At 38.2% G+C, this 13,892-nt stretch overlaps 1 protein-coding gene across 6 annotated transcripts in view; it reads right to left on the bottom strand.

The window, feature by feature from the left end:
- Nucleotides 1–13,892, bottom strand: part of CEP162 (centrosomal protein 162) — a 94,824-nt gene that overhangs the window by 41,082 nt on the left and 39,850 nt on the right. For all 6 annotated transcript variants that reach the window (XM_061427916.1, XM_061427911.1, XM_061427913.1 and 3 more), the window contains 4 exons: nt 9,266–9,457; nt 8,598–8,679; nt 1,666–1,948; nt 554–815 (listed from right to left, as the gene is read on the bottom strand). In XM_061427916.1, the coding sequence (XP_061283900.1) occupies nt 554–815; nt 1,666–1,948; nt 8,598–8,679; nt 9,266–9,457 (819 nt within the window). The remainder of the gene's footprint in view (nt 1–553; nt 816–1,665; nt 1,949–8,597; nt 8,680–9,265; nt 9,458–13,892) is intronic.

Here is a 13,892-nt window from a genome sequence, read left to right as displayed (position 1 = left end):
GATGGTTGGATGGCATCACTGACTCAATGGACATGAGTCTGAACAACCTCCAGGAGTTGGTGATGGACAGGAAAGCCTGGTGTGCTGCAGTCCATGGGGTCACAAAGAGCTGGACATGGCTGAGCGACTGAACTGAACTGAACTATGACGTATAGAAGTAGGCATTCTGTGACCCAGAAAACATCTCGACTCTCCAAGTCTATACTGAACAAATACCCAGGTATTTCTTTCTGGATCAACCTTCACCTGTACATTGCCACTTGATTCTGAATTGATAGCTCTCCTCTAGCAAACATTTTGAATATTACAAAGCCAACCAGATGAGAAGGGATTGGATACTCACTTCCTATACTTTCTGGGTTTCTTTCAGGAAGACACAGAACTAACGATGAAAAACCTCCTGAACTCAATAGAACTGAATCTTTCAGAAATGGAATGTAATACCTTACAATTCATTTTTTTTCTATTAATAAGGAAAGTTCATAGAAGGAGAAAGGAAACAAAGAAAGCAGAGAACAAGGAAAATAATATACTAGGTGTATAGAATGATTACCTTTTTTCCTACTTTGATTTGAGGCAAGAATAGATCTCAAGTTTTTGCTCTTCATGATGTCCTTAGAAGTTTTCTTTTCAAGATTAGAAAATGTCTTGAATGGTGAACTGGGTTTGCCATACCCTGAACTCCTAACTGATGCATATAATCCACTCTGGGGTTTTCTTTTAAATAAAGGAGGTGCACTTTTGGTCTTCTTGTATGGTAGCTGTTTACCAGTTACAGTCCCTTCTTCTCCAGAATCGAGTTGAGATCTTAAAGTCTGCATACAAGTACAAACTCTTTAGTACTTAAATAAACTTCAACTACAGTTGCAAATAAGATTAACAGGTAGCAAAATCATAGTGATAACTAAAGAACATAATTCATAGAAGGCAAACCATTATATTAAAGTTCTCTAAATTCATCAGAATTTTAATATTTGGAACCAACATTTTCAAAATCAAGAGTAAGACAAAGCAAAATAATAAAACAAAATAAGCTTGCCAGAAAGCAATGAATGAACATGGAAGAAAACAGAGAACAAGTGTTGAAATGACAAGAATCTTATCTTTCTTCTCCAGATCTCTCAACATAAAAATGTCGTAGTACCCTGCCTTATTCTACAAGGTGATAGTTTATGGTAAACACATAACTCAGAACTGTAAAATAAAAACGGAATGCTGTGGTCATGGTCTGATTATATATAATCAGAATAAATCAAGAACAGAGAAAAAAGGAACAGTGAAATGTAAGTTTCTCAAGAGCTGTGAACAGCATGTATATGAAATGCCAACTCACCTCTTTTGTAGAACAGAGACTACTAGACGACTGTAAAGCACTAAAATGATGAATACATGTAATTTTCTTCTGCTACTCAAACTCTAGACTATGTTCACTAAAAAAATGAAAATGTAAAGAATGGCTTCTGAAAGAGAGCTAATGCTACAGTGGTATTTTTAAATTTGGGGACCACAGAGTGTTATAATAGATACTTCTCACAGATGTCCAGGATTTATGTGGACATCAGTATGTAATCGATCCCACTAGCTTAGGAAATACATACTTCTCAACAGTATTTACGTAACTTCATTTATCAGAATGTCAAATCAATGCAAGTTATAAAAACTTACCTTATTTGTTTTGTCATCCTGAGGTAATAATGAAGGACCAACAGATATTTTTTTCTTCAAAATATCAAGGTACATTTTATCTATTTGTTCTTCCACAGCATTTGCTCTTGGATAGTTATTTTCTGTAACTTCATTTGTTGCCTTTTCTAAAACTACATTCTCTTCATTTTTGTCCAACAATTGGCTCACAGTTTGTGGTTCTTGAGACACAACATTTGGGTTAATCTTAAGGGGTAAAGGGCTAATAAATTCAGTTTCTTTATTCTCAGCGAGTTTCTTATAGCTATAAAACAAAACAGGACACAGAGAATGAACCCTATATAAGTCCTCAAATATCAGTTTTAATAATATGTGTATACACATTATATATAAACATATTTACATTAATATATAACGTTAAATATATTTAATATTTGTAAATGTTTAAATTAGGTTATTAATGTTAAAGACATTATTTACAATTCTGGTTAAGACAGTAAACTTATACAGCATCACATAATTGTTTTAAAATGATAATTTCAATGCAGCATAAGGGACTTCATGGTTGACTCTGAGACCTACTTCAAAGGAAAGACAAACCAAACAAGACTGAGATTGCTTTTGTCCAAGAAAAATTTAAAAGTGAATTTCTAAATAGCCTTTTGTAATATAGCTCATAACGTCAACATGCATTTTAGGCAGGAAAAATATTTTACACATTTCTAGCTTCCCTGGTAGTTCAGCTGGTAAAGAATCCTCCTGCAATGCAGAAGACCCTGGTTCAATTCTTAGTTGAGGAAGATCCCCTAGAAAAGGGACAGGTTTCCCATTCCAGTATTCTTGGGTTTCCCTGGTGGCTCAGCTGGTAAAGAATCCGCCTGCAATGCCAGAGACCTGGGTTTGATCCCCTTGGTTGAGGAGGGCATGGCAACCCACTCCAGTATTCTTGCCTGGAGAATGTTCATGGGAGAATCCCCATGAACACAGGAGCCTGGTGGGCTACAGTCCATGGGGTCATAAAGAGCCAGACCTGACTGAGCAACTAAGTACACACAACAGAAGAAATAAAGAAGTAACCATAATTTAAATCAAGGCATAAAACATAAATATTAAAATGAATAATTTCATCCACAGTACAGGAAATTTTTAAAGTGAAACAAGAAAAATCACTAGGACTTTAAAATAAAATCATTCCTTTAGTTTAAAACACTTAAATGCAATGTTACATTTCAGATCTGCTGCTGCTGCTGCTAAGTCGCTTCAGTTGTGTCCGACTCCGTGCGACCCCATAGACGGCAGCCCACCAGGCTCCCCGTCCCTGGGATTCTCCAGGCAAGAACACTGGAGTGGGTTGCCATTTCCTTCTCCAATGCATGAAAGTGAAAAGTGAAAGTGAAGTCGCTCAGTCGTGTCCAACTCTTAGCGACCCCATGGACTGCAGCCTACCAGGCTTCTCCATCCATGGGATTTTCCAGGCAAGAGTACTGGAGTGGGGTGCCATTGCCTTCTCCGACATTTCAGATCAGTAGATTTTTAAAATATGGAAACTATTCCTTACAAGAAATATTATAAATATGATTAAATATTGGCATATTATGGGAGTTCCAGAAATATGTATATTGTCATTTTTTAATTACTACATCATGGTCCATTAGGTTACTTGATTTTTACATTTGTAAAATAAGATAAAAGGAAAGTTTAAGAGGCTACCATTTTCACATAAGGAAGATTAGCTTCTTAATAACTGTTAGAAATACTTGAAGTAGCTGTAATAATCAGAAAACATATTGATAATAGTTCTTTCCTTCTTAACGGTAGCAGAACCTGATTATCATCATAATTGTTCCCTTTTCTTGCTGTGAACTGAATGAACTACATTTCATCACTGCCTTCAGTCTAGATGGGGCCAGACGCTAGTTCTTGTCTTTAGAATGTGAGTGCTATGATGGCAAGATCTAAAATATGAGGCTTAGTCGTTGGGTTTTAGGTGGCAAGGAAACTGATACAGAGGCTGGAGAGGTAACAACCCATGTTTTATGGTAAAGAACATTTGCTAAACTGTCACCTACAACAGTTTATAAGGCAGACCACACGGCTACCCAGGCTAGGGTACTAAGAAAATGGCAGGAGAGAACAGGCAGTTTTTAAGTGCCAGCTACCACTGACTACTTTTGACAAGATATTATGAGAAAAAAATAATTTCAAGAGAGAACGGGTTGGTTTGTTAAGAAGAAATCAGAGGGAACAAAGTCTGGAATTTAAGGTGTCTTAGGTTCACTCTCCATGTCTAAACTCAAACAGTAAGATTCAGCATTACAAAATGCTATGAACAAGCAAGATACCAATGAGAGCTTCTTGGTTGAAAAGAGTGACTCAGTCCCTTGGCAAATATCATATATTCTAAATGTCATCTTCAAACTTAAGGTTATTGTTCCTAATAATATATTCAGACAGCTGCAACTGAGAGAGAAAAAACAGAGGGAATAAGGAAGCAGACATAAAACAGATTTAAAACCTGTGTCTAGCAAAGAATGTTAAGTGTAGTTACTGGCACAGGGGACTAACTGGAACCAAGTACATCAGAAGTCTAATAAACTTTCTGAAGGAGCTGTAGTAACAAAGAAACCACAACTCTACTTAAAAAAAGAAAAAAGGCTTAGAGACTTGTTTGGGAGCCTTAAAACCACCTGCAGGCAGAAAGTAGATGGAGAAACGAGTGCCTCCTCCAAGACGGCATACCCTCCCCCTGAAAACCACTTCAGCTGAAGCCAACAGTGATGAAATACAAGTCAAATTCTTCAAGGATTGGAACCAAGAGCTATATGAAACAATAGAGTTACTTGGTAGTTCCACTTTAAGAGCAGAATCGTGGCCTAATTAAGGAAAGTTCTTTACAAGGTCTTTCAGTGGATTTCAAAGTTGCATTACTGATGGCTAAATTTTCTTCTCATACTTTTCCGTTCTGAATGGGAAAGGTGTGGGTAAGGAAGTAGTAACTTGTCTTTTTAATTCATTGATTAGCAGACAATGAAGAGCTACATTCAAACCTGATAGAGAGAAGTGTGCTTCACCAAGAAATACTGGCCTTTCAGACGGATACAGCCCTAAATGAGACTTTGGCCTATTTGCTGGGGAGGAGGTGAGTAGGTCTTTGTGTGAAGTAGGTCTTTGTATGAAGAGTGGAATGGATATTTGACAGAAGTGCAGATTCTGGTGGAGATAGGCTAGATGCCTACCAAATGCATTTACTTTCTTTCTGGGTACACAAGCAAACCACATTTTCCATTCCTTTTGGACCTTGTTAGCTAGAGGTGCTGGTTCTTACCAATAGAATATGGACTAAAGTGATGTAACATTTCTGTTGAGGCAGTTAAAAGGAAGTACGCTAAACCATCTTTTTTCTCTTCTTATAGACTCTTTACATGAAGCCATGAGAACCTTAAAGCTGTGTGCTGATGACTGAAACAGCCCTGGTCCCTAAATGCCTATGGCACAGTCCTACCCCAATTGCACTGACATACACGGAATTATGTGAGCAAGAAATACATTTTTGATGATGTTAAACTATTAAAATTTCAAGGGATTTTTTTCTGTTGTTATAGCAGCTAGAATTACTCATCCTAGTTTACGATAAAAAGTTTTTTGATAAGTATACTAGCGTTTATACTTATGCCTTTAATGAAAGTACACTTTTTTTCAGCTCTTAAAACACAAATGCAAAAATCCATACTAGAATTCACATTACTAAAATGGTGCTACCTAGAGCCAGACATCCTGGAATGTGAAGTCAAGTGGGCCTTAGAAAGCATCATCATGAACAAAGCTAGTGGAGGTGATGGAATTCCAGTTGAGCTATTTCAAATCCTGGAAGATGATGCTGTGAAAGTGCTCAATATGCCAGCAAATTTGGAAAACACAGCAGTGGCCACAGGACTGGAAAAGGTCTGTTTTCATTTCAATCCCCAAAAAAGGCAATGCCAAAGAATGCTCAAACTACCACACAATTGCACTCGTCTCACACACTAGTAAAGTAATGCTCAAAATTCTTCAAGCCAGGCTTCAGCAATACATGAACTGTGAACTTCCAGATGTTCAAGCTAGATTTAGAAAAGGCAGAGGAACCAGAGATCAAATTGCCAACATCCGCTGGATCATCTAAAAAGCAAGAGAGTTTCAGAAAAACATCTATTTCTACTTTATTGCCTATGGCAAAGCCTTTAACTGTTTGGATCCACAATAAACTGTGGAAAATTCTGAAAGAGATGGGAATACCAGACTACCTACTTGACCTGCCTCTTGAGAAATCTGTATGCAGGTCAAGAAGCAACAGTTAGAACTGGACATGGAACAACAGACTGGTTCCAATTAGGAAAAGGAGTACGTCAAGGCTGTATACTGACACCCTGCTTATTTAACCTATATGCAGAGTACATCATGAGAAATGCTGGGCTGGATGAAGCACAAGCTAGAATCAAGATAGCCGGGAGAAATATCAATAACCTCAGATATGCAGATGACACCACCCTTAGGGCAGAAAACGAAGAACTATAGAGCCTCTTGATGAAAGTGACAGAGGAGAGTGAAAAAGCTGGCTTAAAGCTCAACATTCAGAAAACTAAGATCATGGCATCTAGTCCCATCACTTCATGGGAAGTAGATGGGGAAACAGTGGCAGACTTTATTTTTTGGGGCTCCAAAGTCACTGTAGACGGTGACTGCAGCCATGAAATTGAAAGACGCTTACTCCTTGGAAGGAAAGTTATGACCAACCTAGACAGCATATTAAAAAGCAGAGACATTACTTTGCCAACAAAGGTCCATCTAGTCAAAGCTATGGGTTTTCCAGTAGTCATGTATGGATGTGAGAGTTGGACTGTGAAGAAAGCTGAGTGCCAAAGAATTGATGCTTTTGAACTGTGGTACTGAAGAAGACTCTTGAGAGTCCCTTGGACTGCAAGGAGATCCAACCAGTCCATCCTAAAGGAGATCAGTCCTGGATGTTCATTGGAAGGACTGATGTTGAAGCTGAAACACCAATACTTTGGCCACCTGATGCGAAGAGCTGACTCATTTGGAAAGACTCTGATGGTGGGAAAGACTGAGGGCAGAAGGGGACGACAGGATGAGATGGTTGGATGGCATCACTGACTCAATGGACATGAATCTGGGTCAACTCCAGGAGTTGGTGATGGAGAGGGAGGCCTGGCGTGCTGCCATCCATGGGGTCGCAAAGAGTTGGACAGGACCGAGCAACTGAAGTGAACTGAAGCCAACAGAGACACAAGATATGTAAAAAGAAACAAAAAAAACCTCTTCAGTAACACTAGCAGAGCCCAAAACAGCAACGATTACGTGAGCACAACTGCCCTTTAAAACTATTAACTAGCACTGCAGATCAGTGGAAGAATCTAGACTTAGTATTCAAGTAGATGGGCTTCTCTAATAGCCCAGTCAGTGAAGAATCTGCCTGCAATGCAGGAGACCAGGGTTCAACCCAAGGTCGGGAAGATCCCCCTGGAGAAGGAAATGGCAACCCACTCCAGTATTCTTGTATGAAAAATCCGATTGACAGAGGAGCCTGGCAGTGTACAGTCACAAGAGTTGGACATGACTTACGACAAAACCAGATGTTTTAGTATAAGCTACACTGACTTTTGTCTCAACTAGCACAAACGTAGGAAAAAGACCAAGAAATCACTGCAAGTGGATTTACATGATGAAGATGGAGTTCAAGGAGGGGCTCAAAAACTTGTCTGTTAAAACATAAATGAACAAGTAAATACATGAATAGACGACAGGCTTTTCACAGAAATATTTTATGGAGACAAAAACCCGACAATTTGAGTGTGTTTCTGGGTCATGGCCATATGATCTTGAGAAATTAATTTAAGCTCTTTAATCCCCAGTTTCTTATCTACGAAATGAGGATGATAATGGAATAGACTTCATGGAATTGCTATAAAATTAAATAAAGTCTGATAGGTAAAGAGCTTTGTACAGCACCTAGTCCACAGTAACCACGTGATTAAAATGTTAGCTGTTATTGTCATCATCATCGTCCGGTTCCTGTGAGAGCTCTACCAGTTAAGTCTGCTTACCTCGGGTGCATCACTTGAACGGTGGGGATAAAGATGCTGACCTATCTGTTATGAAGATCTCACGAGATAACGGATATGACACTCTTGGTGCTGCAAGGATGTCAAGGTGTCCTACGACAAGGTGACTGTGATATGATTCTCTGTGCTGGTGAATGACAGCCAAGTCCTGAAAACTGTCATTAAAATGTACGGTAGCTAGAGATTTTTGTGAAGCCCACTTCTCTTGTGACCCAAGATCTCACCCTGGGAGATGACAGCTAGTCTGTAACTAAGCACAGAATTTACCGGTTTATAAAGAAGTGAGTGTATGACTCACACGCAGAATAAAACTCATGTTTGCTCTCAGTGTTCGCATCAGCTGTCCCTGAGCTACTTAGAGCTGAAGGGATTTTATTTTTCAGTGAAAAGCTTTACGATACTCACCTAATGGCAGCAACTTTTTAGTAGCAATTGTTTATTTTTTTATTTTAGAACTAGATGAATTTTGATAAACTGAGGAAAGATTAATAGGAAAAGAAAACAGGAATGACTCACAGGTAGACTCATACCAGCTACCTGTTAATCATTCACTAGGAATGGTTAGGTTCAGTTCAGTCGCTCAGTCATGTCCGACTCTTTGCGACCCCATGAACCGCAGCACATCAGGCCTCCCTGTCCATCATCAACTCCTGGAGTTTACCCAAACTCATGTCCATTGAGTCGGTGATGCCATTCAACCATCTCATCCTCTGTCATCCCCTCCTCCTCCTGCCCTCAATGGGAAAAATCGGTCGAACAATCGATTCTAGAAGTTTGCAGTGACAAAACAATAAATAAATAAACAATCCTGCACGATCCATTCCAAGAAACTCATACCTGACAGGTTGTAAATCAAAACCACTGACCCCAAAGGAATCTATTCTGATAGGCTTCATCAGCTCCTCTACTGTGGGCAGATCTGAGAGAACAAAAGTTAAAAAACAGCAACCAAAAATGTTATGGAAATTGCTTAATTTAATGTCTAATACCATCAAAACCACATTTTCTCTGATTAACATAGTTAACAAAATGATACATATAATTATCCCAGGTTCCCACTGTAAACTTATTTGTACCAAAAAATAAGTTTGGAAACAGCAGAATTTTCAAATCTTTGGTATTTATATTTGAAATATATATCTACTTTCTTTCTTTCTCTCTAAGCATAGGTGTATGGGTATATCCACAAACATTATGTATTTAGTTGATCCCCCAAAACTGTTCTCCATTAAAAAAAAATAACATTAGTATATGTTCACGGAAAAGTATAAAAAAATATGAAAATACTCAAGAGATTTCTTAATTTGGTCAAAGCATATTAGAGGAGGAATTAAAATTTTAACCTATTTTTGATACTAACTTTATAGTTAAAAGGGTAAATCCCAGATTTATTTAAACAATCTTTTAAATTCAGATACTGAGAAATCATTACTACAGCCAATTGTATTTAAATTATACCATACTGAAAACAGCTCAGAGAGAGGCTCAAACAAAGACACTTTTACCAGACTCTGTAGTAGAGATGTTCTTAGAGGACCCTTCATTTTCTTGAGGATGATCTTTCGTTGAGCTCTTGGTATTTTCTGCTGCATTGCTCTCAGTTCTTTGTTCATCTGCATCTCCCAAAGAATGGGCTACGTGACAATAAGCCTGATGCAGAGCTTCAATGTCACTGTTGCTTTGTCCGTAAGAAATACCTGTTGAGATAAATGTAATCTCTAGTATAACCACACAAATACATGAGAAACATAAAACACTAAATTCATCCCTTAATCTGTTAAGCATGATGAACAAGGCTGTAGGACAATGCTGACATGATACAGAGTGAAATACAGACCTTAGTGATGGGTGGCCACAGCCTGCCAGCGTGAATCTCAGCAGGCTCAGGGACTCTTTCAGCAGGCTGAAATGTGTTCTGACAGGCTAACTGTGAAATCATCTCTGCCTACTATCCCTATACAACCTCTCTGCGCTGGAGAAAACGATTCCTAAATTTCTCAAACTGACACAAAAAGTTCTCAAGGATTCTGTCTCTCCTCTGTTCCACCCCACCCTCCCACCTCTCTCTCTCTGCTTTCCTGAGCCACCGAACATCTAATATTCTTCATTTCTTCAACTGAAATTCAATCCTCTAACTTTGCAGTCCAGTGTGTTCCAAAACCCTGCTAAAGCTGCTATAATAAAAAAAAATAATAATAATTTCCCAGGGGACAAACCCAGCCTTTAACTCTCTTCAGCCTGAAAACTTTTCTTTGCCCTGTGAGACATGTGGCCCCGCTCTTTTCCTGGGGACTGCTTCCTCCGTATAACACCTTCTTGTTCTTCTCAATGCTCTGATGGCTGCTTTTCCACCTTCTGTGGTAAACAGCTCATCTCAGGGCTCCATCTTCAGCTCCCTTTTTTCAAACTTCTCTTTTTTATGGGTGTGTGTGTGGGGGGGGAGTGGGGGTGGTGTTAATTTCATTAACACCCTTTGCTTAGTAATTGCCTATAAACATTTGACTCCCAAACCTGTGTCTTCTGTTTAATCTATCTTCTATCTCTTTTCTGAACACTGAACTTCCTAACAGACATGTAGACTGTTCTATAAGCAAATCACATCCTCAAGTGAATTAATTACATTCCCCAACAAAATCTGTTCTGCTCCCAATATCTGTGACTTTGGCTATGGCATGATCAGTCACCCAGTTATCCAAAACAGAGAACCTCATCTCACAGTTCACTTTTCCTTCCCTATCAACCTCCTTCTCGTCCCACCAACTGATAAACACTGGAGAAAAGAATTCAAAGAATCTAATGACAATGATGATCTAAGATTTTTATGAGTATTTTCCTACTCATTTTGTACTTTTCATTATTAACAGAATTTTCAAAATTAGAAGAAATAAAAGCATTATAGACAAGTAGAAAAAACAAGAGAAATAGGGTGATCAGACTCCTGTTCTCTTGATAACTATGACCATTAATTAATGCCTAAAGATAAAAGAGCATATATACAGCCTCCTCTTTATATAATCTGTAAGTTGCATAGTATAAAATTCTGAGGAACTAGTTTCAACTCTAAATGTAAGAGGGTGCCAAGTACCATATGTGATTATGTAAGAATGCCTTACAATGGAATAGCTTTCCATCTGCTGCTTGAGGTCATCAGGTCACCATTGCTATTTGGAGCCTGTCCAATATGGAATACATTTGCTTAAATAAACTAAAAACAAAAAAGTGAAGAAGGAGACTTCCCTGGAGGTCCAGTGGTTAAGAATTCGCCTTGCAATGCAAGGGATGCAGGTCTGATTCCTGGTCGGGGAACTAAGATCCCACATGCTGCAGGGCAACCAAGTCCATGTGCCACAACCAGAGAAGCTGAGTGCTCTAACTACTGGAGCCTGCATGCTCCAGAGCCTGTGCACCACAGCCAGAGAATCTGTACGCCACCACGGAAGATCCCACAGGCTGCAACTAAGACCCAGTGCAGCAGAATAAATAAAGAGATAAATACATTTAAAAAGTGGGGGATACCACCAGTTTGGAATCACTAACAGTTAAGTGCCAGGGATGTTCAGCAGGACTTGAGGAAAACAATCTTGCCTGCTAAAATAAGCCTAATTTCCCCTCCAAACCATCTATCAGACTCAAAGGGAGAAGAGAATTAATTTTATGAAGAAATGAAAAAGGCAGAAGACATTTTTCCTCCTCTAGAGAAATACCTGGATGCCTAAGTATCTGCTGAGTATGCATGAAAGAAATGATCCCAATGGGAAACAGCATCACAGTACTGAATGTGCATACCTAATTTAACAGGCATGAGGCGCCAGGAAGAAGAGGTTTTGGCTTAAACTAACAGCTGAGCAAACATGTGGAAAAGCAAATTACCTAAAAGTTAAAAATTAGAAATGGTAGAGAAGCATTAGATGCTGCTCAGAAAACAGAGCAAGGGAAAGGTACCTGTCTCCTAATTTGAATCATTAATCCAACTGATATTAAAAATAATTTCATAGTTGTTGACCTTTTTTTAATATATATATATATTTTGTTGAAGTACAGTTGACTTACAATGTTTCAGATGCACAGCAAGGTGATTCAGTTATACAAACACACATATATTATTTTTGAAATTATTTTCCATCATAGATTATTACAAGATATTCACCATAGTTCCCTGTGTTATACAGTAAACTTCTGTTGCTTATTGCATTATCTATTTTTTAGACTTTTTGTGACCCCATGGACTGTAGACCACCAGTCTCTGTCTTTACGACCCCATGGACTGTTGCCTGCCAGGCTCCTCTGTCCTGGGAGATTCTCCAGGCAAGAATACTGGGGATCTTCCCAACCAGGGATTGAACCCAGGTCTTCCACACTGCAGGCAGATTCTTTACTGTCTGAGCCACCAGGGAAGCCCTTTAATTAGAAATCTAACATTCTATCCATACTAAGTCAAACAAGTGGAATCAAAATGTCATAAACTTTTTAGTTAGGCAAAAATTCATAAGTTTTCTAAAATATATATATGTATTTATATATATGTATACAAAAGCTTTTCTACTATACTTGATAAAGCCTTGAGAAAGAACATCAAAAAAAGAAAAGAAGAGATGGAGAAATTGGAGAACATAAACTAAATGAAAAGGGAGCACTGAATATGAAATAGACAAAGTGAAACACACTAGATAAAAGTAAAAGATCATCATGTTTTTAAACATGACTGCTCATCAGAAACATATCTGGAACTCTGGAGAAAAAGAGTAATACTTGAGCATTTGTATTTTTCAAAAAATTTCAAGATCATTCTGATATGCATCTGGATTTTAAAAAGTGATTACAGGTTTTTCTATTAGATCCTATTTTTGGTGATAAAGAGTTCTATTATTTTTCTGTTGACCAATCATGATACAATGATATTAAGTAATAGTTACATAATCATAAGAGTAAAAGATATTTATCAGTTTTCACAGTCAATGGCCAAACAAAATATAAAAGATAATTATAAATGCAACCATAACAGGAACATGATCAACTTAATAAAATAAAATAATTACATACAATAGGGGTGTGTCAAGCAGAGTGATGTGGTAAGTGGAAGTGCATACATGCACATGTTTTCATCCACCCAGTCAGTCTATGTTTTTTAGTTGGTGCATTTAATCTATTGACATTTAAGGTAGCTATTGATATGTATGATCCTATTACCGTTTTCTTAATTGTTTTGGATTTACTTTCCATAGGTCTCTTCCTTCTCTTGTGTTTCCTGCCTAAAGAAGTTCCTTTAGCATTTGTTGTAAAGCTGGTTTGGTGGTGCTGAAGTCTCTTAACTTGTACTTATCTGGAAAGCTTTTGATTTCTCCATCAAACCCGAAGGAGTCTTGCTGGGTATTCTTGGTTGTAGGTTCTTCCCTTTCATCACTTTAAATATATCATGCCATTCCCTTCTGGCTTGTAGAGTTTCTGTTGAGGAATTGGTTGATAGCCTAATGGGAGTTCCCTGGTATGTTATTTGTCATTTTTCCCTTGTTGCTTTTAATAATTTACCTGTCTTTAATTTATATCAGTTTGATTACTATGTGTCTTGGTATGTTTCTCCTTGGGTTTATCTTGCCTGGGACTCCTCTGTGCTTCCTGAACTTGGCTGACTATTTCCTTTCCCATGTTTGGGACGTTTTCAGCTATTATCTCTTCAAAATTTTCTCAGGTCCTTTCTATGTTAAAATCTTTTTATGCATTTTATAGAGAGAAAAGGGCTGACTTCTTGCATGTATTTTATATATTACCACAAGTCAAAAACCCACTATATTTTCCAATTTAAGAGGCAGAGAAGTGTCAGAACCTATTGGGCAGAGGCAGGGGTCTGGTTGTGAAACAACACTGTCCTCCTGTGACTGCTCCAGGCATGCAACCATGGCACAAAATGGTCCCTGCCCTTGAGACAAATGAAAACAAGCCAAAGGCTAGATCTGACCATCATTTTATAGTTACCAACCTTTTTAAGACAGTAAAGCACAAGTTTCATGAACAGTATTATCAAAAAAAAAAGAGATAAAAATCTTTGACACTGTATCACCTAAACTGAGCCTGCTTATGGCTGAAGACACATGGTAAACAAAGGAAGCCGCTGATACTTTCAGTTCTTAATCCAAG

This window comes from Bos javanicus, chromosome 9, assembly GCF_032452875.1.
Source record: "Bos javanicus breed banteng chromosome 9, ARS-OSU_banteng_1.0, whole genome shotgun sequence".
Lineage (NCBI taxonomy): Eukaryota > Metazoa > Chordata > Mammalia > Artiodactyla > Bovidae > Bos > Bos javanicus.
This window is presented reverse-complemented; position numbering and strand designations above follow the sequence as displayed.